Here is a 23229-nt window from a genome sequence, read left to right as displayed (position 1 = left end):
TGTTGAGTCTCCATCTCCTTAGAGACATTTAAAACCCAACTTGACGTGGCCTTGAACTGACACAGCTCTGTGTAGGAATCTCCAAAGGCCCCTTCCAAATGGAATGATTCTACGGTTACATTTGGTAGAAAACAAGTAAAGACCTGTTAATTTGATTCTGGGATACAGAACAACCATTCTATTAATAGATTTAATCTGTTCTAAGGCCCTGCCGCATGCATCACATACATTCATATTTGGTTCATTTGATGCAGGTGGTCAAGAAAGTAAATTGAACATAGGAAGGCAGATCCTAAATATTTACGCTAATAGCTGAATAAACATTAAGGAAAACTGACAGATCTGGAGCTAATTCTGGAATGCATTCAGTTCAGTTTGTAGGAGAAGTTGAACCTAAGTCCACCCACCAAGTCTGAGCCATGCTAACTAGCTAACACACAACTGTTTTGGCTTTATGTGAAGTACAGTAAAAACCCATTTTAGAAGTCTCTGGATAACTTCTTGGTTGAGAGCCACAATCTTTTTTATTCAACTGGACATGCCTTCTCTACAGCTCAAGTTAACCCAAGAGATAAGGAATGATACATCCAGCAGAAAGAACTCACAGGAATACACCATATTAAAAAAGTAATATCCTTGCCTTATGGGCTAACTCCTCTACTTAAAAAAACAAAACCCATCATACTGGCATAAATAAGTGGTATATTTAAATTTTAATTTTAAAAGCTTGATTTAAAGGGAGCTGACTTGATTACAAGCTAAAAAAAATCCCCTGCCAGGGTATTTTTTCAGGCCAGGAAAGTCTTGCACTAACTTTTATTCCTAAGATAATGAAAACCATATTACGTTGTCACAAAACTAAAACTGGCCTCCTAAACCTTGCTGTTAGTAATCAGATAATCCTTATGACTTACTGAAACAGTTACTAATCAATTTATCATTTAATGATTTATATTGCCATAAAACCCTAATCTTTCAGCATGTCTCTCTGCCATTTCCTTCTCTCTTTAATCATCGATGAAGCATGAGCCTCTCGCCTTCACAGGCAAGTTTGTTGTCATGCAACCAGATGACTGGGTCAGGATCAATGAATGCTGAAGGTAAGTGTGCTATCTGTGGGCATATAAGTGAAAGTCATCTTTCACACAATAATCCCAACAATTAATGTCAATAAAACCTAACTCCAAAACTGATAACCAAGACCAATGTTATGGGCAGATCAGTTCTCACAGATTAGCCGACCAAGAAGTATCCCTTAAGCTGCTTAATTTTACATCACTATTTTATAGTCTTAAGGAATCTTACATTTGCTGTAACTTTCTGTATGTAACTCTATCCAGCAATTGCCTGTAGCAATGGTGACTACCAAAAATTAAGGACTACACTGGTAGTGAGAAGGAGAGATTTGATATCTGCCTACAATGAGAGATTGGCATTAACCTCTGGTTTTTCTACCAGTGAGTAGTACACCACTGAAGTCTTTCAGACCTGTAGCCTGGTTACAAGATGGGCACACTGTGTGGTTAACAAAGACACTTACAAGAGACCCTGCACACAGTTTTAGGCACACCAAACAATAGTGCTTGAAAGGGGCAAGACCCTTCAGTTTCCATTTAAATAGAAAAGCAAAACCTTCATAGTCACATACCTCATTGCAACATTGCTGCCATCAATAACTATTGGCCTCAGGTTGTCTCCATCCTCTGTCACATCCTCCTGCAGTGGAGACTCTGACCTCTGAGACTCTATGGAAGATGCTTCACGCATTACACTAGTGTTAGCATTACTTACAGTCTGATCAGTCTCAGTTTTATTCCCAAGTTTGACAAGTTCTCCCAAAATATCATTTATTAAAGCATCAGTACCAAGTTTATTTAGTACAAGTTGAACCTGCTCTTCAGAGTAACCCAACTTAAGTGCAAACTCCAGTTTGGTTTGATATTCTTTCACCACATCAGGAGGCTTTTTGACTTCCTTAGGTACTATCTGAGCCTCTTCTATCCTAAAGTCTTGTAAGATTTCATTTCTTTTTAGTATATGAGGCTCTAAGCAAGGAGATCGGCACAGCTGTCGGTGAGTCTTAGGCAATAAATGTGACTCCGATGCAGAATTATTCAGTCTCTCTGAATCATTATCAGAATTTGTGCTTTCTTCAGAGTCACAGCTGGAGCTTCCAGAAGTTTCTTCAGACGCCTCCTTTTCTACGTCTTCTTTCCTAGAATTAACCTTATCCATCGTTGGCTTCTCTGCCATCGACCAAGGTACAATTGCATTTATTTGTGTGCCAGTGCTCCCCACATAAAGGTGGCCTAAGTCATGCCCCAGATGATCCTTCAAGCCCATGAAGCTGCTGCATGTACTTGACTCCACTTTGCTGTTTTTCTTGTATTCCTGAATATAAAGTGTTCCGTATTCCTAAAGAGAAAACAAAAACGTTGCAACTGGTTACATGCATTACTTGTTTTCTGTTTTCTTGCTGCTTCCTCAGAACTGCATTTATTCTCTTGCAGCAGAGAAATAGGACTTCTTTCTTTGTTTAAACATGGAGGGCTTTCTGTGGGAAAAACTCTTCCTAAGGAACATCTATAGCTAAGTGGATAAATACCTAATCATCTGTCTTTTGAATGTATCAAATGTTTTTACTTACACATTTCTAGAAATGGATTTATGAAAGAATATGAAACCAAAGACTCCAAGTTTACCTACTGTAATGCAGAAGCAGGAGTAGAGTCATTATTTAAAAACAATGAGATATTTCTTCTAGCATAAGATTGTGTTGTAACAACGAAAAAAAAGTGACTATAAAATACAAACACTAGAAAAGGTTTTCAAACTAAATACCTTAGACTATGTTGAACAGAAAGAAATTAAGAGTAGTGCTAGATTCTCTGGCTCATTAGTAACAGAAAACACAACTAAATAAAAACTTATTGGCCCTGAAAGACACCATCAGTTCAACTGAATACACTCAAACTATTTCTGAATTCCCTTATAAAGTGATAATTAAGTCAAGAAAGACTAATTGCTCTCAACAGAGTGTTGTATTACTAACACATAGAGCATTTAGGGACATGGATTGATCTAATGGCCAATAAAGCCAACGGAAGTCTTTGCACTAATTCCAACAGACCATTCCTCAAGCCAACAAGGCAACAAAATTAAAAGCTGATTTCAGCTCCTGCACTAGACTTGTGCAAGCCTTTTGATAAATCAAAACTATACATGTAGAGATAGGAGCCACTTAGGAAGAATGGAAGAAAAAAAGTTGCAGTTTTCTGGACTTCATACACTTGCCATACTGGATTTCCCAGAGGAATTTTGCGTAACAGTAGTTACACAAAAGTTAGTTACCCATTTCATCACAAATATTACTTCAACAACCTACATTTATAGGCAGATTGCTACCTCTTTCCCTTACTTTGTTCTTTTCAACAGGAATCTTTGCTAACTGATTCAATAAAGAAAATAAAAACATAAATTATTTCTCATAAATAAAAATGGACCATATGGACCAATTGTACTGCAAGGTTACCATGAAAAAGAAGAATTTAAATTAAGGAAAGACTATGAAACAAAGAGTTCTTTCACACTTCCATCTTGTAAGGCAGAATATAAAGCAAGATATAGAGACAAAGGACTTCTCTTGAACTTGACAGATACACTACAGACACAAATTTCATCAAGGAGGATATACTGAGAAAAAAAACACTGTGTCAAACAGTCTCTTGATCTATACTAATAGAAATTACAGGTATGTTTCATGAACAGTTAAAATTTCTGTCAGCAAATACATTAACTCTCCCATCCCCTTACAGGTGAGCATTTAAGATTGACCCAGTATCTTTAAAATACAGTGTATTTTGCTCTTCTTGGGATAAAGATTTGAGAGTGTGCACCAGAGAAATTCATCCAGGCTTAAGATTAGAGAGAATCAAACAAACAATCCAATCCACGGTTCAGTAAAAGTAGATTCTATAGGCAGGGAGTGCCAAGACATCACCATTGTGGTGGAGCGTCCTGGTTATGGGGCACATAAACTTAATTTACCTAAACATGTCTAGTTAAAATAAATAAATCTTATCGATCATCGGTGCTTTCATCTCCAGCACCTTAATCCAGGCAATACTGATAGGGAAGAAAACCAAGTTTTATTTAGATATTATATTGTTAGAAGGCAGTAGGGCTGTAATTCTCAGGCAGTGTATTAATGAATGTTACCTTCTCTTAACTCAAAGCTTTAGGATTTCAAGCAACCCACAGATTAAACACAACAAGAATTTAGGAAATGGACCTTTTCACACGGTGATTTATTAACTAAGATAATACACTCGATAGCACAGAGCTAGTAACAAATCACAGTATTCCAATAAAAGGATACAGTTAAAAACCCAACACTGCGGCCTTCACAGAACTGACACACACACACACACACACACACACACACACAAATTAAAACAAATCGCAAACAAGCAGCCCCTATTGGAAGCCAGGCTGCTTAGCAACCAGCCTCTAGTTGCTAGGATGCGCTCCTTTAACATACCATCATGAATACTAGCACAGCCAAAGAATAATTTGGTATGAACAAAAGCCCATGAAAGAGAGCGGGACTTAAGTGCGTCTGGTTTCCCCTCAGAGAACAATGCAGCTGCCAAACCAATCTGGAAGCCCCGACATCATTGTTCCACCAACCCCACAATCTGCTCTGACTCGAGGAAGTCTAGTTAATGGGCAACACTTTTAAGCTGGACTGAAAAGTTGAGCTGGCTCATGTACCGCTGCTGCAGAATACAGGGAGATAATGGGTCACTGCCTAAATCCGTGTACTGTGAAATGTCATTTTAGTACTGAACTAAAAGTGAAGGGAGGCGTTTTTTTGGAAGGGGGGGGGGGGGGGGGGGGGAAGAAGAGGTTGCATATTAACAGCATCAAATACCAAAAGCCTGCAGTGCACAGATTAGAAAGAGAATTTTTTTTTTTTAGTGTTAGTTAAAATAATACTTAAGTCATTCTCCAATCACTTCTTTCTTGAAGTTTAAGTGATTTACAGCAACTAGAATCATAACACCCTCCACTGGGATTCAAAGAAGTCACTAGCATATGAATGTGTCTGAAGACCAGGCATTATATGAAACGTACTTCAGATGATTTGCACATCAACTGCTTATGAAAAATGACCATAGTCTGAGCTTGGTCCATTGTTAGGAATATATACATAATCAGCCTCACATCTATCTGCTTTAATTCTCCTGTCAATCTCCATTGTGCTCCAATATATAACTGCTTGTTTTGCAAAGAACTCTACTGTTTTTCAGAAACTGTTTGAAGAACAGAATAATAAAAGCAGCAGCTTTAACATCTCCCACAGATAATACGCAGTCATTATACTACTGCTTTAAAAGGATTGTTAAAATTGTATTTGTACTGTAAATCCAAAGCTAAATATTTCTGAAATAGTTTTGCATAAGCAGTACACTATTCTTGGCATTTGGCCTAAACCCTGCATGCAAACTGCATTTATTTTCAGACAACTTTTTACAGTGCCTGTGAACTTTGTACATCGTATTTGTGGTCAGTAGCATGTCTTAGAAACATTACACTTTGGAGCTCCCATCATTATGTCCTTTATGAGATTCATTGACTAGAACCATGAAAATCAGATGTCACTGTTGAATGCTGCTGATTATTTTGTCTTGGTTTGGTTAGTGAAGAGCAACATGCCAGGCAATCAATTTGAATGAATCTGTATTCCAAATAAACACTAGTGTACCTATACACAGGACAATGAAGCTCATGAAAACCAGAAAAGGTCACATTTGTCTAAGGAGTAACATCAGCTAAGAACTCCTTTTTTTACAAGGAGCTTTTATTACACACATATGGTTCAAAAGTATGCTGACTGATACAATGCAATACAGCTAAGAAAAGGATCTATTACAAATTCTGTCTCAAATGAGAGATAAACAAAAATCATCCAAAAAATTCCAGTCAAGAAAGTCTTCACCTTTTGGTTATGCTCACCACAGCTCAGTAAAAGAATTTGTATTTATGAAAAAGTTACTAAAATGGGTAACTCCCAATTTAGATATACCTATGATAAGTTTTAAACTGTAGTCTGTTTGAAACTACAGCATCTCACACTGTGATCACTCTTAAAGGCTTAAAATACTGTATGTACATTTATCAAATATAAATGTAATAATCCAGATGAGCACTTCATTGCAGAAGTATAATCTTTTCCCATTTTTCAGAAGTTGCCACTATTTCGCACTAACCATTAACAACAATCAACCCATCGATTCACCTCCACACAAAACAGAAATATTTCTCAAAGGGATGTGGGCAAGTAGATCACCTAATCTTTTACTGTGTATTCAGAATATTTTTGCTCAACTTACAGTTGAGCATAAAAGAAGTAATTTAATGCAAATTTAGTTCACAGAGGAAAATAGTAAAGTAGTGTCATGTGGCACAGTGTAACAGAAAATGTGTATTCTCAAAAGACCATCAACAAGATTCTGAAGATACACTCTACAAGGAAATAGCTCAACATGTTTTCACACAGGTAGACTTTTTCTTAAGTCTTCTAAACACAAAATGGAAAATATTTAAATCAGTTCGTTGAAACACTCATTACTTGTCACAAACAGAAGTGCAGAGCTGCTCAGAAAAGCAAAAAAAGATAATGTATCCGTTACCCAAATGATAAAGATACTGCAACAATGCAAATAAAATAATGAATATGTAATAAATACCTACTGCTGTAGTTTCTATGTATTTAATTACCATTGTATTTCAGTGAGTGCTGTTGTCTGCATCATTCTATCCAACAAAGGAGGGATGTCCCATTGAACAGATTGGTTAATGCTCTAGGGCAACAGATGTCTACTGGAACTGCAGGAGACCAGCAACTGGTGGCCTGCCCATCTTCTGAAAACTTTCAATAGACTCATGCATATGTTCACACAATAGGGCATGTGGTAGAAATGCAAACCTCTTTTTAACCCTTTTATATGCTCTCTTTCCCTCTCAACTGATATATGAAGGTCTTTGTTTTGGACTTTTTTTTTTTACAGGATCCTTGGAACACAGGCTCATGGAGTACACAGTGTTTGTTCTTCAGCCTAACATCCGAACTCAAAACATAAAACAAAATAGATTAGAAACTTTATAAAAACAGACGGGCTAGATCTGACACACTGATAACTGGTTTTCAAAGCTCAAAACCTTTGACTGTAACACATTCCTATCTGAGAGCACCCTAATGCTCAATCTTACACTATGATGTATCTTCAGATAGCCCATAATGGAGCTCTTCCTATTTCTACAAACACTGGAATTTTCACCCATTGTATGGTATAATGGAAAGGTGTCTAATTTTGTTTTTCCTTGAAAGCTTTTTCTACTAGTCACAATAACAGCTTATTTGCAAAAAAAGGGAAAATACCTGTAACTTAAAAGTTGAAACCTCTCCTTCTAGCCAGCGGGCTAGAGAGAATTTGTTCTGTCGATGGCTACTACCTACCATTTTCAAATTCTGGGAAATACACCATTACTGATGCTTTCAAAAGTTCCTTAGTAGAACGCACTGTGTGAGATCAATGCTCTTTAATATACTTAGTCATAGCACATAACTGTTTTTCTTTCCCTCTTTTTCCAAGAGACACCCAAAGTGTGCAAATCTCAGCCGACACACAGGCTAGCTCGTTGTCCAAACGCAAGCTGATAACGCTGCAACACCAGAAAGGTGAACCATCCCGTTTGTGCAGAGAGAAGCCCCTATACTTACGTTGGCTGGAAAACACACAGACATTGGTTTCTCGTAGCTGTTCCAGAAGCAACTCCTTAACACGATTTCAGCTGCAGACTTCAGGCAAGCAAGCAGAACAATGAATGGACGAACAGATGGACCCGCGATGTCTTTGCTTAACCTATTACTGAGCGGCCGCGGAGCCAATCACGGCCCGCAGAGCTCACAATTAGTTGGCTGGGCAGATGCAAGGCAACCTCCCCACCCTGCATCAGGTTCGGAGGTTTCTAAGATAAGCAAGTTGATGTCATTCTCAGGGTCTGCCCCGGGCAGCATGTGTATTAACGAGGGGTGTGCAGCAACAATAGGCCATACAAAAGAGACTAGCAGGCAGCTGCTGTATGAGAGCCAGAGTCATTAGGGAGCAGGCTGCCAACAAGAAACACCTGGCTTGGGCAGACTTCAGCTTCTCCTCATTGTTTCTAATTCATGAAACAAAGAAAAGAATTATTTTTTAAGTAGTAAAAATTCTGAGTTTCTATTAAAATGTATCAGTCTGAAGGAATATAACCCCTTCTATTATGGAAACAAAAAGTTCTTTGTCAGGAAAAATATTAAAGAGAAATAAATCTATCAGTAGCTATTGTAGTCCTCTTTTCTTGTTAGCAAAATTAATCATAGTGGTATGAAGCACAAGGAGGTATGAAAGGAGCCCACACTAAACACTGAAATGTATTCAGAAACTGCTTTCTGAATTTTCTGACAGTTTTCTACATTAGTCAATAACTGCAACAAACTTGCATTTACACACAACTTGAAGAGTACTTGTGGGTAATTTCAAAGGAGGGGGTGAAAGTGTTTAAACTAAAATGACATAATATTAATATATGGAATAATGGATATTTTTAAGCGGTTGAAACATCAGAGTACTTGATAGAAAGGAACTAAGAACCACACTTTTGTTCTGGAGTCACTTATATTTCTTTGCAACAGAACTTCTTTCCTTTTTTTTTTTCATAGATCTGTTCTAGATGCCAAGATCTTTCCATCTCTTCTCAATGACAGAATATTTGAACAGAAGTCTGGAGCTAGGTTATAGCCAACTCTTTATTGTTTTTATTTTCAATTGAAATAATCCACATAGAAACACAAACTCCAGTCTACATCTCCCCTCACTGCCCAACATTTCCAGTGCACAACACGGACATTTAGCAACATAACCCTAGCAAGGTTTGATGCTTGATAAAAAAAGGTGGTGTCCTGTGGACTTTCAAATAAGAATTTGCTGATAACTTCAATGAAGATAGGTCAACACACAGAGGGAAGGGATTCTGCATTTGCAAATGTTCATCTGAATGACTACTAGAAAAGCATATTTACTGAACTTCAGCATCATTACATGACTAAAAGCAATAATGAGAACCACAGAGGCAGCTGTCCTCATGCTTGTGAGGACAGGCAAACTGCTGGGAAATATCTATTGTGATTTAACAGAAGAATGAGAATAGGTTTGTTAGAACTGTTTCTAGAAACTTCTCAAGCTTTATGTGGATATTAAAGCAATTCAACACAGTAAATGAAATGACATACCATCATGCTATTACACTGATGCATTTATCAGGTGCCCAGATATTAAACTTCAAAGAAGAAACCCCAACTATAGTTTCTCTGCACTGTCCATTAAACACTCCCAAAAACAACTACTAACGCCACAATTTGGGATCTTTTAAGTCAGAGGCAGGAGGAGACTCCACACTAATTTCTGCCACTGTGAATACAAAGACTGAGAGAAAGCTACCCACGAGCACAGTGGGATGCCTGATCCCCAGCACTGGATTAAGCCTCTTTGCAAACAGCGAATAAAAGCAGTGATCTGAAAAAGCTAATCAGTCCCTGCTGTGGTATTTAGACTACCTCAGTTGCCGGTATTGGATAATGTTAAGCATATTAAAACTTCTGTAGGCAAAATTGGAAGCCAGTCCAGTTCATCTATGTCCAAGAACCGCACTTAAATGCAAGCAGGATCACTTGGCTAGTCATTTGTTATCTCCCTGATTAGAGCCAGGCATTTCTTTTGCAATACCAGAGATGCTTGCTTTGCAGAGACACATATGATACCCTTTATATACATCTGTAACAGAGAACTCTGTGGCAGAGAAGTGCTGTACTTAGGGCTCTACAAGCAAAACTAGTAAAAGTGTATGAACCGGCTTAGAAATCTGCCTTAAAAATAATGTTGTAAGAAGTTCACTTGCAAATATCTGCCCCCTCTATATCTTCTACAGTAACAACAAGAATACCATCCTGTTCTGTGTACCACTCCAACTCTCCCCATACCAAGTACATGTCTTCAGGGAGCCAGGGATAAACTTTAGTTGCAGATTAATATTCATGCAAACACCATGCTGCAGCACTACGAGCAAAGTGAGAATGGATGCAGTCTGAAGACTTACATTATATTGTCAAATTTACAGTATTCTAGCAAGCTAAAGCTGTGTGAATTAGGAAGACATTTTCTAATTATCTTGTGCGCAATATTGGTTACTTAAACCAGCTGCCTCCTCTGGAAGCATCTTCTCAGCTCCTCCCTAAAAGAAGTTGGGTTGTCAAAGGTTTACAAGGTGTCAGATGGTCCTATTAAATCATGCTTGTGATGACAGAAAAGCATTCATATCAAGGTTTAACCAGTACATGAGGCTTCCTTGTGGGAATGATGAGCTCACCAAAGACACTTTAGTATGAAACACTGTGGCTCTGTCATCGTATTCGTGAAAGGCTGTAAGAGCATAACCAGAAGGTACACAGCACAAAAGGACAAAGCAAGTTCTACTTCTTGAGCTAAAACCTCCAAATCCAAAAACTAGTTCAACAGCTTCCTATTACACAAAATACAAAGAGGAAGTAAATTAAAGCCAAACATAGCAAATGTAATAGCTCCTTCAAATTTCTGGTCTTGCAAGATGAGTAAACTATAAAAACCTATTTTTGTGGCTGCTAGCTATGGGGCATTTTGCACAGTGCTTGTCAGGTCCCTAGTGCCACTTCAGAATAAACGGCAGGCCAGCACAAAATCCTGAATTGCCTGGAGGTGATAGGCTCGGAGACTCCATGGTGGAAGGAGATTTCAGAATGGCACACAGGAAGGGGATGAGATGCTGCAGAGAGACACAGAGCAGAGTGTTTCTTGGTTTGGCTGAGGGGTGGGAAGGAGAGCATCCCCTTTAACCCCCCCCCCCCCACTGCCCAGTTTGGTGTGAAAAGCATGCATGGAAGGATCAGAGAGACCAAAGGGGGGAGAGCTGGAGCAGCTGGGAAATTCAGACAGCAGAAGCTGAAGATACTAGGGAAGCACTGCTATAAGCCAGAAAAATACCCTAAAAAACCTCAAAACCCCAAAAAATTAAAAAAAAAAAAAAAAAAACCAACTAAAAAAAAAAAAAAGCTGCTAGTTCCAGCCAAATCTTGCTGTTTCAAGTACATTGAAAACAAAGCCTTATTTAAAAAGAAATTATTTTATGCAAGCATATGAAGTGGTCATTCTGTCATTCTGTAACTCCAGTGGTATTACTGCAGCAATTAGAAAGACAATTTGTCCCATTAAAGTATTTAATTATCTTTTATTGTAGAACTTTATGCTAAGCCTCCTCTAATAAATGATGCCTTTGTAAGAACACACTGCAAAAGTTAAATCAACCATGTACCACTGCATTTATGAAATAGAAATTAAGGTTATAGGCTACAGACAAAACTCAGCCAAAAAAATGTAAAAAATTTACATTTACTGTTGTACTTGGGAGCTGCAAAGGAAATGCCTATCTCTAAACTTACAAGGGGACAATACAAAAAGAATATTCCTTTCAAGTTATGTGAAGAGATGTAAACTATCTTAAGTAGAATGCTTGAAACAAGTTCACCTAGTTTTGAGGAGTGGTAAGTGGTGCTCTAGACTGGATCTACACAGAGTCAAAACCAGACAAAAACCCACCACCACTCCACAGCCATACAAAGGAGTGAATTAAATGACCCATAAAGAGTGCCTAGAATTCAGAAAAAGAACTCATATTATGATAAAGATGACCTAGAGAATAACTAAGCTTTAAAAACCCCCATATTTTAAAATAAGGTTCAACTGTATTTTCAAATGCAGTGCAATTGCTCTGTAGAAAAATACGCACTTTCAAATGCATTAAAACAAAGTAGGGAAGAGTTCTTTCACTCTTAGAAAAAAGACTATCTCTCTCTAGTTATACTTAAAATTTAAAAAAGCAGAGATGCATTTTCCAGCATGGCATTATTTAAAAGAAGGTCAGAATGTCTAGAGTTTCTGGAATAATCCCATTAGATCATCAGTACATTGGCTGCATGCAAGACTTGAGCAAACCACTGCAACATGTATCAGGATGTGCTCTGAGGTTTTGAAGAGAAGCGGAAAACCCCAAGCTTTATCACAAGTAGCGATTACCTTTTTGCTAACCACAGGTAAACAGATCCAGTCTTCGCTTGTCTGTCGGTAGACAAAGGCAGTGACTGTGAGCTGTTCATCACAACATGACAAGGCACCCGCCTGCAGCTGCAGTTTGCCTACATTAGGAGCCCAACAGGCTTGAGCCCCACCAGCCAACTACACAGAAAGCATAAAGCAGCATTCTGCAACACCAAAAAACACTGGTGTCACCCCTCACTACCACAATGAGATGTAGCACCTGAAGCGAAATGTATTTTCTGAAGCAGATTTTAATTTTAAAAGTCAATAGTTTTGATCATGTAGCAAAACTCCACTATTTACCTAGGAGGATGATGAAAAAGTCATTGCCTCAGTACCATAACTTACAGATATCCATTGCAGGCATGGATGCCTAAGCAATGCTCCTTTCACAGTATCACAAAATCGCTGAAGTTGGAAGAGACCTCTGTAGGACATCAGCTTCCACTCCCCTGCTCCAGCAGGGCCACCAAGAGCCAGCTGCTGGACCCTGTCCAGACAGCACCTGAACATCTCCAAGAATGGACACTCTACAACCTCCCTAGGCAGCCTGTGGCAGTACTTGGTCATCCTCACAGTAAAAATGCATTTCCTGATGTTCAGATGGAATAGTCTGTGCCCATTGCTTCCGGTCCTGTCCATGGGCACCACTAAAAAGAGGCTGGCTCTGTCTGCTTTGCACACACTGATATTTACACACACTGGTAAGAAACGCACAAGCCTTCCCTTCTCCAGGCCGAACAATTCCAGGTCTCTCAGCCTTTTCTCCTAGAGGAGATGCTCCAGTTCCTTCATCATCTTTCTGGCCCTTTATTAGACTCACTCCAGTAACTCCATGTCTCTCTCGTACTGGGGAGCCCAGATTTATCTCACCAGTGCCAAGCAGAGGGAAAGGATCACCTCCCTTGACCTGCCACACCACCCCTCCTAACACAACCAGGCCGCTGCTGGCTGCCTCCAGCATGGCAACATACAGCAGGCTCAAGGACTGCCCCATCTTTAAGTGGATGCTCCAACTCAAATGTGGTTAAACCCCAGCACAGACATGCAAGCCACTATAACCACATCTGCACAAGCACACCAGGGCATGCACACAGAAGGATGATCACAGAAGTCTTGTTTCCAACAGCAGTAAGTCACATGTCTAGAAATTCTTGGGGGTTTTTTTGGGAATAGACACAAAGCTCTACCAGAAAGTATTCAGGGGTTTGCAAGCCAGAAAGCACTGAAACCCCTTTCTATGTGCTAAGGTGGCTGTCAGGCAACCACTCTCATCAACACCATCTCATCAACTGTGAAATGCACTGTCCATTTCTGCAACAAATGGGGAAACAGTGCTTACTTTAAGATTGTAACTGTTTAATTTATTTTTAAATTTTATTATTTATGAATTGAAGCAGACACTGAAATACAAAGCATTCCAGGAAAAAAAAGTTTCCACCAATACACACATGTTAAATTTGATCTCCTCCCACTTCCAGAAAGAGTCACGTTGCCTACATGCTTTCTGAGCATGAAAATTTGAACTGTCTAATTAACTTTCCCAGTGACAATACTGGGAGGCCAGACAATGCCTACAACTGTACAAAGTGTATACCATCATGCTTAGCAAAGTACTTTTATTCAAATTTGTTCTGTCAGAAGAAAATCCTCTAACAAAACTAACATGGTTACGTGAAAAAAAAGTATTCTCTTCATTTAAATACACTTAGCTAGTCAACCTAATATCTTTTATCTGTGCCACAGACTATTGTTAAGAGTTTGAAAGGTTCGTCAGAGGAAAATAGGCCTCTCAAACTGTCTAGAGACATGGCCAGGTTGTGTTTCAGGCCATGCTGCTGGCAAAAGAGCTCCATAATCTCCAGGGTTCCTGGACAGAGTTCAAGGTGTTGGTTGGACTCTGTGTCGCCCTAAATGGCTTCACAGCGTTATGCTTATCTGAGAGACAATTCCTATGCCTGTACCACACGGCTGCAGTTGTCCTTTTGGCCTGGAGCCTTCTGCGAGAGAGCTGCCAGCAGTGGATTTTCTGCACGACTTTCAGCCTTGCCATTTACTCTCTATTGGGATGAAAGAGTCAGAGAACATGTTATGGTTCAATTTTTTACCTGGATTTAGTAAGCTAAGAATCAGGGAAGGCAGAGATGATCATGTGGTTTGTCGAGACACACTTAGTACATAACTGTTTTTTACCTTCTGGGGAAGCTTTTAATAGACCTGACAACAGCCAGATCTTACACAAAGTGGGTTACTGTAGCTGCAAATCAAAGTTCCAAATGAACTTGGATTTTTGGAATGAAAGAAAATAGCTGCACAGAAGTCTTACTACCTAAGTATAGCTTTTCTTCAGATTTACTGTATTCCTGAATTCAGGAAAGGCCATCAGAAAGTCTCCACAACAAGCTACATACAGGCTTTGAAATTCTAGTATTTTACATGTTAATAAAACAGCTTGCTCATGTTTAATAACCTAATACATCAGAAAGGGGACAAACTGTGTTAGTGATTTCACATAATTTTCCTGGCTATTTGCAGTCTCAGAGTCATTCTGAGTTCCAAAGTTTGCAACTTTTAAAGTAGTAATTAATATTGCTGACCAAATTTTCTTACATTTAGTTGAAAAGCCAGCTAGATTTTAGACCTGTGAGTCCATGCACAGATTTCTTTATTAAGGCTAGCCTTTCGAGCCCCCTGTTCTTCAGAGTCCTTGTCATGAAGATAGATCTGATAACGACACATGCAAATGGGAATACTTCATTCAGAACTGGCGATGCTATTAACATTTAGTATTAAATACTTCAGTTTGGAAGGAATCTCTGGAGATCAACTAGTCCAACAACCCCCATTTAATACAGGGTCAGCTAGAGTAGGTTGCTCTGTGTCTTTTCCAAGTCAACTTTTGAGCATTTCCAAGGCTGGAGACTCCACAACTTCCCCAAACACCTACCCCAGTGTGTAAATATTCTCATGGTGACATTTTTCTTCATCTTCAGCCAGAATTTCTCCACTATACCTTGCCAACTGCTGTCTCTTGTCCTTTTGTTACGTGCCTCCAAATAGAATACTTTGTCTTCTCCAAACCCTCAAATTACAGAGCTGAAGACAGCAATAAGATCCCTGTTAGTCTTCTCTTAAATAAGGCTGAACAAACTCAGCTCTCCCAGTGTCTCTCCTTGTTACATGATGTACTTCAGCCCCCTAATCAGCCTGGTAGCCATCCACTAACCTTGTCCCTGTAAGCTAGTGTCTTGTCCTGTCCTTTAGAGACCAAAACTGGACTCAGTGCTCCAAATACAATCTCATCAGGGCCAAAAAGAGGTAAATGATCACTCCACTTGACCCTAGGGCAATGCTCTTGATAATATGGCCAATTCATAAATAATATTTAGCCTTATTATCTATTTCTGCAACATCATCTTACATTTATCAAGGGCTGAGGCTTTACTTTCCACAATAGGATCCCATGTCACCAGATGAACTAAACCCTATTTACAATACCCACTGGAGGCATCTGTTTTCAGTCTGTCCGCTACAAACATTTTCTTGTCAGAGCTCTCTCACAGGCATAATGAAGAGTGCATTCAAGCTGCAGATGAACAATTCAAACTGCTCACAGAAGCAGCGACAAAGATCAACTTTCAGATGATGATGCTTATTTCACACTAATGAAATACCTGAGGTCTTTCTTGCAACATATGTATATATCAAAAGCAAAGTGATTTGTAACACACTGATGTCCAAAATTCATCAAGGTGTCCCATTATAGAGTGCTACCACAGCCTTATAAAATTTTGGAGCTGCCAGTTTTATGAACAAATCAGACTGCAGACTATCAGCAAATACTGAACAAAACCTTAGGAACAGACCATGCACGGTACCAACACCATTAAAACCTACCAAAGAACAATTATTCTCGGTCCTGAAAAAAACTGGCTGCATCATTTCACAATGCAAACACAAACTAAATCTCTGTGAGATCTGTAGTTTAGTTTTCTCCTAAATTATCAGGCACGGGTGGTTTACCAAATTTCACTTATAAGCAATGGTCAATTCAGAGAAGAGAGCAAAGAGCTCACACTAAAGTCGTGACTTTGAATGAGTCCTGGCAGTAAGATCAAGCTCCAGGAATTGGGCACAACCTAAACACATTTAGCCACACAGCCTTTTTGCTGGAACCAGATGAAAGTCCCATCAATGTATGCATGATACCAGATGCTATTTTCTTCCACACAACAGCTACAGTAAAAAGCTATGAAAAGACAAGTGAACAAGTGGCTGGGGAAACAGCAGCTGAAGCAAAAAACTCTGATTTCCATCTTGCACCAGAAAGCATGGGCTGTAGCTCAGCAACAACTTCAAGAAACTCAGACTGTAATCCCAATAGTGACAGTTCCAGAAACTCTAATCCAACTCACAGCTCAGCAAGAACAGCAAAAGCCTAGTTGGCAGCCCAGCAAGAATCCCAGAAGCAGCTGCTACAGAGACTTGTGAACCCAGGTACACAGCCCTGGGCACTTGTACATCACAGTCCTTCCCTAGCCAGAACAAACCATTTCCAGAGGTGTATCTGGCATTACAAATAGTATGTATTAGAATTATTGCTGAAGGAAAAATCATCTGAGGTTTCCAAATTAGCTGAATGTTTTAAGGTGGAATAGCCTTAGGGGATGTTGCTGCAAGCTATGAGGCTCTAAGGCTCTCCACTAAGACAAAGTTGAGATCTCCATGAGAGTGTTTATGGCACTTCTTATAAGAGAACTGTCTCTCATCAAGAATGAAGCCATGCCTCAAATCTGGAAAGATCAGATAACTCAGCAATTCAAATATTAGCTTTACAGATGACAAAGGACTGAAGAGACCTGTTGAGCGTCAAGGCACCAACTATAATGGTAACTCTGAGAGCAGAGAGATGAATAATGAGATACCAGCTACTTACGCTAACAGTTTAAAGAACAAAAGTAGACTAGGAAAGCAGCTTTTGTTAAAGGAAATGCAATCTGTCCCTTTTCCAGACAATCTCTGCCAAACCACCAAATTTCATTAAACCTAAGATAAAAGGTCTAAGTCACAGCAACACTGAAATTTTCAGTTCATCACAAAACTTCAAAGCTTCATGGGCCTGATTCACTGATTTCACAACTTAGCACATTACTTTTAACAGTTCATAAGAGAGCGTGGCTCACACAAATAGTCATTTAGGAATTATCATGTGAATTTCTGTCAAGTAGTAAATGGCTCAAGGATTCTACTCTTTAAAATGCTCCCTAGACTCTGAGCTTTACCTACTCACAGCAAGCAAAATGCTTTTCAGGTATTTGCAATAACCTGTGTCACATTAACTGAACACCTCCAGCTTCACTGACTCTTCAATCTCTGGCACTCCTCTGCAACTTTCAACCACCTCCCAAGACATTCCTTTCATACCAGAAGAAATTACTCTATTTCTTCCATTGGGAGGATTAATAACATCCATTAAATTTTCTGCACTCCCAATCACTGAATGTCTTGCCCCTCCCTCCTTTCTACCCACTCTTTTCTCAAAATACCAACTTCTCATAAAGTAAAATCCCTCCTGCTGAATAAAGCTTTAGTTTCCTCATTGTCACCTGAAGAAAACTGTAATTTTAAGACAGAATACATTTTAAATACTTTGTAATGCAGAAATTTTATGCGAAGAACATCTTTATCCTGAAAGAATTTAGAATCAAATAACTTTGGTCTAAAACAGAGGTACTGGGAGCTACATTTATGAACGCATAGGTGGTTTCAACATTTAAAGGACAGCAGAACCTGGGATGGTCTAGTATTCTATTCTGTATCCATCTACCCATACACACACACTTACATATAAATATATAAATAGACATCCACCCTTCCAGGGAGGAGGATGACGTATGTCAAATTTTAAAGTGTTACACTGGTATCATAAATCAAGCAAATACAACCTTAAAATGGCCAAGTCATCAGGAGAGGTAGTCTAGTGCACGCTGTGACATAAGCCTGGAAGAACGATGAATCTCACAGTTGCAGAGGGTGAGCTACGTTAGTCCCCAGGGCAAACTTTGAAAACGTCTCATCTGGACCTTTCGAGTCAGGAGAGCAGAGGTGCAAGTCTTAAAACTGAGGTATGCTTTCAAAACATTCTCATTCTGCAGCTATGACTCAAGAATGAATGGAGCTTGAGTTTTCCAAAGAGCTAAAATAATTCTTTAACTGGTTAGTACAACGTTCTAGCAGAGTGCGAAAGTCGGTGCCAAATGTCAAGCCCAGCACTTTGCGCTAAGCAAAACACAATTTGGATTTTTGGTAGTGCAAGCTAAGCTTTTTACATAAGAAATGTGATCTAACCTGAAGTAATCAATCCTGATAGGTAAAAGAGAAATGCCTGGTTCATCTAAGCAGAAAGCCCCAAGGTTATGAAAACCTCCATCAATTTCTACTCACCACTAAATAACTTGGTAAGGAACATGCTTTTTGACAGAGCCCCAAGCTGTTACACAAAAACATTTAAAGATGAAGGGCTTTTCAATGAAAAATCTCCTTTAGCTCTGGAGATCTGCCTATTCCACAACACAAAGAGGAAAAAATACAGACAGTGAGAAAAAAAATTAAAAAAAAAAAAAAAAAAAAGGGATGAAGAAAAAGGAGTGGGGTGGGGGATGGAAAAGGGAGTGAATGCCTCATAACTCTACCAGGAAGGCAATTATGAGCAGATTACAATTGATTTTCTATCTATTTTCTAACTGAAAATAACTACAGTTTGAGGCCAGGAAGTAAGAAAAATTACTCTGATTCTCATTACACCATTTCACCTCTGCTTTTTTTATATTGTACTTTTAACATATAATTTAGCAATTAAAATGAAGAGCCAATTCTCTCAAGCATAAAAATATGGGCTTGTTCAGTTAATAGGTTTCTTGATTCAAACATATGGTAGAAGTAGTACATTTATTGTAAATATTGAGCAAGCTTGGAGACATGAGGCATTTTAAACATAACTATACATGATAAGAGATATAAAGCATCACTATACAACAACTTCAGTCCGAGGACAGAAACGCTTCAGTCTCTTCATAGAAACAACTCGCTGTAGTCTTTGTACATCATCTGTTTCTTACAGTAGCTCAGACAGAGTTTTCACTACCCCAAGTCAAAAAACAAAGTGTAATCACGTCTATCACTAATCAGGCCGCTGGCTAGCTCCCATGGCAACAAACACTATGGAAATGACTGAACGATGAAATATCTCTTGAATAACTTAGAAATACTCTTATCTACGACTACCTAGCTACATGTGGTACACTGCTTCACAGAACAGCAAAAGCAGCAGAATAATACAGAAGAGGAAAAGCGGGAGTTCTACATCACACATTTTCTACCCTTCCTCCTAGTTATTATAAAGCACTCTCCCCCTTTTTCACTACTGTTACTCTCTCTGAAGCATTTCAGCTTTTAAGAATTATTTAAAAAACAAATTATGAAGAGATTGATCATTGGAGGCTGAGACTAGCAAAATCCATTGATTTGCTAAGATCTGTTTTAATTAAAAAACAGAGGGCATCAAGGGAAAAAAATGAAACCGACTCTTTAGTTCTCAAGGGCAGTTTTTTTTTTTTAATAACTGTTTCAAGGCAGAAGTTAGAGAGATGATGCAGAAAATACCAAACAAGATTTTTTGACTCCTGTAATGAAAGAAGTCAAACTAAGTCACACATCTCTTTTCTACCAAATGGAGTTGCTTAGCTGTAGCCATTTCTGAGTACAACAAAACTGACCTGAGTCAAACAAGTTCCTCATTTTACTTCACGCTGACTTTGAACTGCTTTTTCTCCAGCTTGCTTAAAGAATATTTTCAATTGCACATAGGATGTATAAGATATCACAAAATAAAATCACATAAGGTTTTTGACTTACCTATGTAAAACTGAACAGTAAATACATAGTAAATAGGTTTCATCAAATATCTAACTGAATCTCCAATCTTTACAAGTCCCACCAACTGCAAGTCCAGTTTTCTTCAAAAATACCAACAGCTCTGGAACACCAGTAATGTTTTTAAAGGTTGGTACAACCCAGAGAAGCAGGCAGTGAAATCACTGCAGCAGCGTTGTTCAGCACAGCAGTCAGCATGAAATGCACAATCTGCACAGATGAGTCAAGTCTGGATAATCCCTTCATGCTCTGTCAGGTTGAGAGTATGGGGTTTGTTTTTAAATTGCATGCCTTCAATAAACTCCACTTCTCTGCATTTACATTTTAAGACAATATTTTTTAAAGCATGTTTTGATTTGCTGATGTGTAAAAATACTGTTAGAAGAATTCCATCTATCAGGACCTCATAAATAATAACTGCCTTTTTAAAAGGACTGCGAATGGTAATGGTAATTGTAGCTCCACTGGGTGACTGCTGCCCAGAAGTCTGGTGTACTAATAAAGGTGTAATAACCATGGTAAGATTTGCAGAGAGATGAAATACTTCCAATTGGTTCAACTACCTCCATTAGGAAAAAACAAAAAGGAATTTTTTGAATTCTTAAGAGTAATTAATAAAGGCTAATTAATAAAGAAACAAGGGGGAGCAGGGAGAGAGAAAACACAAAACTTTCCCCCTAGTTCCCTGAAATAGCTGTAAACGTGTTTTATACTGACATAACACATTCTCTTTAAAATGCCTACATTCTTGAGTTCAGATTCATTCATGACAGATTACACTCTGTTGAAGTGTAGTATCACCCTGGAGCATTGCCAGTTAGAAAATTCAGTTCACTAAGATATATCTAATACAATCCTTGAAGAAGTCTTACTGTCAGCTCACTGGCTTGCTATATGGGCAAATGTTATGTGGTAAGGAGACAGTGGAAGAGAAAGAACCCTGCCAGTTTGAAAACCCAGACATACTCGAATGGTTTATTTTCCTTCCAGATCAAAAGACTGTGCTACTGCTATCTTAAGTATGTTGTTAATTGCATAACCCTTAGAGCCACAATTATGAGTTATGTCTCCGCTTTGCAAGAACAGATCAAGAGGACAAGACACAGTAAACAAGACATTTCAATACATCTGTTGTTCAAAAATTGTGGTCTGCTGTTCAGTGGGATGGATTTACTTAACCCAACTTTTTCAGCAACACCATCGCTTAAGGGCTGTTTGGCCCTGTCAGAGGCACCAAACCAGAGCCAGGCACGGGAGTGTCAGACAGGGCCAGGTCCGGCTGCAGAATGTGCTGCACAAGCACAGCCCGGCGGAGTTTCCTCCCCCGGGGGCATTATAAAATAACGTCACCGCTCCACAAATACAACCGTACATGCCCGGCGCTACTCAGACATGCCTGCAGAATTAGGTCCAAAACACACAGGTGATTGAAAATTAATTTTTACGAGAAATTACAATTTAGAAGCCACAGCCAGATCTGAGAATGGTGAAACCAACACTTATTACGGTTCGGTTAAATAGAGCAAGCCAAATTATGCAGCCGGTTCTCTCACACAAAGCGGAGGGAATAAAGCTACACTTTCTCACACAATTATTAAAAACAAAACACCCACAAAAACAACCCCGAAAGTCAGAAACAGGGGAACGGCAGGGTAGGTAAAGTACCTGAAACAAGTTTTAAATTCCTTGTCAGGCTCCCGATGTGCCAGGTACGCGTGTCCCTCGGGACAGCCGCAGCTCCGGCACGGCCGCGGGCGGGGCGCGGCGCAGCGGGCGGGCCAGACCGGCGCTGGGCAAGGGGGCACGGCCGTCTCGGCCCGCGGCTCCCGCCAGGGTGGGCAGCGAACAGGTCGGGGAAAACTTTCCGGAGGGACAGGGCCTGCCGAGGCGCGGGGCGATCCTGCCAGCCCCTCGGAGCAGAGGGCCGGGGCTGTCTCCTCCCCCCCCGGGAAGCGCCGCCGCCTCCGCCGCCCGGGCGACCTCCACCCGGCGACCTCGGGGAGGCGCCGGGGGCAGGGCCGGCGCGTGTGTCAACACGGGGCCGCGACGCCGGCCCAGCCCCGGCAATGGGCGGCGCCGGGGCGGGAGCGCGGAGCGCGGCGGCCGCGGCCCGGCTCTCCCCCGCCGCCATCGCCAGGGCCTGCCCGGGGCCGCCGAGTCCCCGCGGCCTCGCAGGCAGCCACCCACCTGCAGCCCGCCGGCAGCCGCGAGCTCGCCTTCACCTCGCCCGTCGCGGCGCCGCCGCCCGCATCCCCTCCGTGCTGCGGGAGGCGCTCCGCGGGGCCCCGCCGGCCGCCGCCGGGCCGCCCCTCGCCGCCTCCCGCCGGGCACGGCCGGGGCGGGCGGATGGGGGGCACCTGGTGCCGGGGCGCCACGAAACCCGGCGGGGGAACCGCCCGGCCCAGCCTCGGCAGCGGCCGTGAGTGGTGGGCAGCCGAGGGACACGGATCGCCCCCCGCGCCGTGGGCTCCCGCCGTGAATTCCCGAAGGTTGCCGCGGTGCCCCCCTCCCAGAACGCCGCTACGTTACCGGCTGGGGCCAGCGGGGAGGGCCTGGGCGGCGCGGCCTGGGCAGCTGCTCCTCCGGCCCGGCAAAGGTCCTGCCGCCATCGGAGAACAGCTCCGGGTGCTCGCGGGCGCTCGCTGTGCAAGTGTCCTTGTGCCCACCGCCCCGGCTGTGCAGGTGGAGAGAGGGCGGTCGGAAAGCTTTTCGCCAAGGATCACGAACTCCCTCTGTGACAGAATTGGTAGAGACCTTAATTTCCGTCCCGTGTTCTAATTACGAGGTGTTTCCTCCCACCCCGCAGTTACTTTTATGCAGTTGAAGTAATCTACCTCTCACCATCCCACCCAGCCTTCTGTGCTTCTGCCGAGGCGTCTGAGCGCCAGGAGCTGCTTAGAAGATATGAATGAAAGTCTGGTGTTGTGATTACGGCTTGTAGCTGATGGAGCATATCGTATATAAAGATAAGACATACAGCTATTGCTACTCACAGACTGCAAATGTGTATATATATATATCTAGGTATATAACTGTTACCCTCTCCTATTCTACTATTGCAATTTAT

The 23229-nt window shown here is 40.8% G+C and overlaps 1 protein-coding gene across 3 annotated transcripts in view; it reads right to left on the bottom strand.

The window, feature by feature from the left end:
• The window catches only part of ZC3H12C (zinc finger CCCH-type containing 12C), a 45498-nt gene extending 22512 nt beyond the window's left edge, over positions 1 to 22986 (bottom strand). The window contains exons 1-2 of one of the 3 annotated variants that reach the window (XM_032099336.1): positions 22692 to 22769; positions 1649 to 2415 (exon numbers count right to left, since the gene is read on the bottom strand). In XM_032099336.1, the coding sequence (XP_031955227.1) occupies positions 1649 to 2343 (695 nt within the window). In that variant the 5' untranslated portion in view covers positions 2344 to 2415; positions 22692 to 22769. Of the gene's footprint in view, positions 1 to 1648; positions 2416 to 21827; positions 22174 to 22691 lie in introns of those variants that run through there. The other 2 variants (XM_032099334.1, XM_032099337.1) reach the window with 2 other exon arrangements.
• Between the last annotated feature and the right edge of the window lie 243 nt (positions 22987 to 23229).

Source organism: Corvus moneduloides, chromosome 2, assembly GCF_009650955.1.
Source record: "Corvus moneduloides isolate bCorMon1 chromosome 2, bCorMon1.pri, whole genome shotgun sequence".
Classification (NCBI taxonomy): Eukaryota; Metazoa; Chordata; class Aves; order Passeriformes; family Corvidae; genus Corvus; species Corvus moneduloides.
Note: the sequence above shows the minus strand (reverse complement) of the source record. Positions and strands in the feature narration are given on the sequence as shown.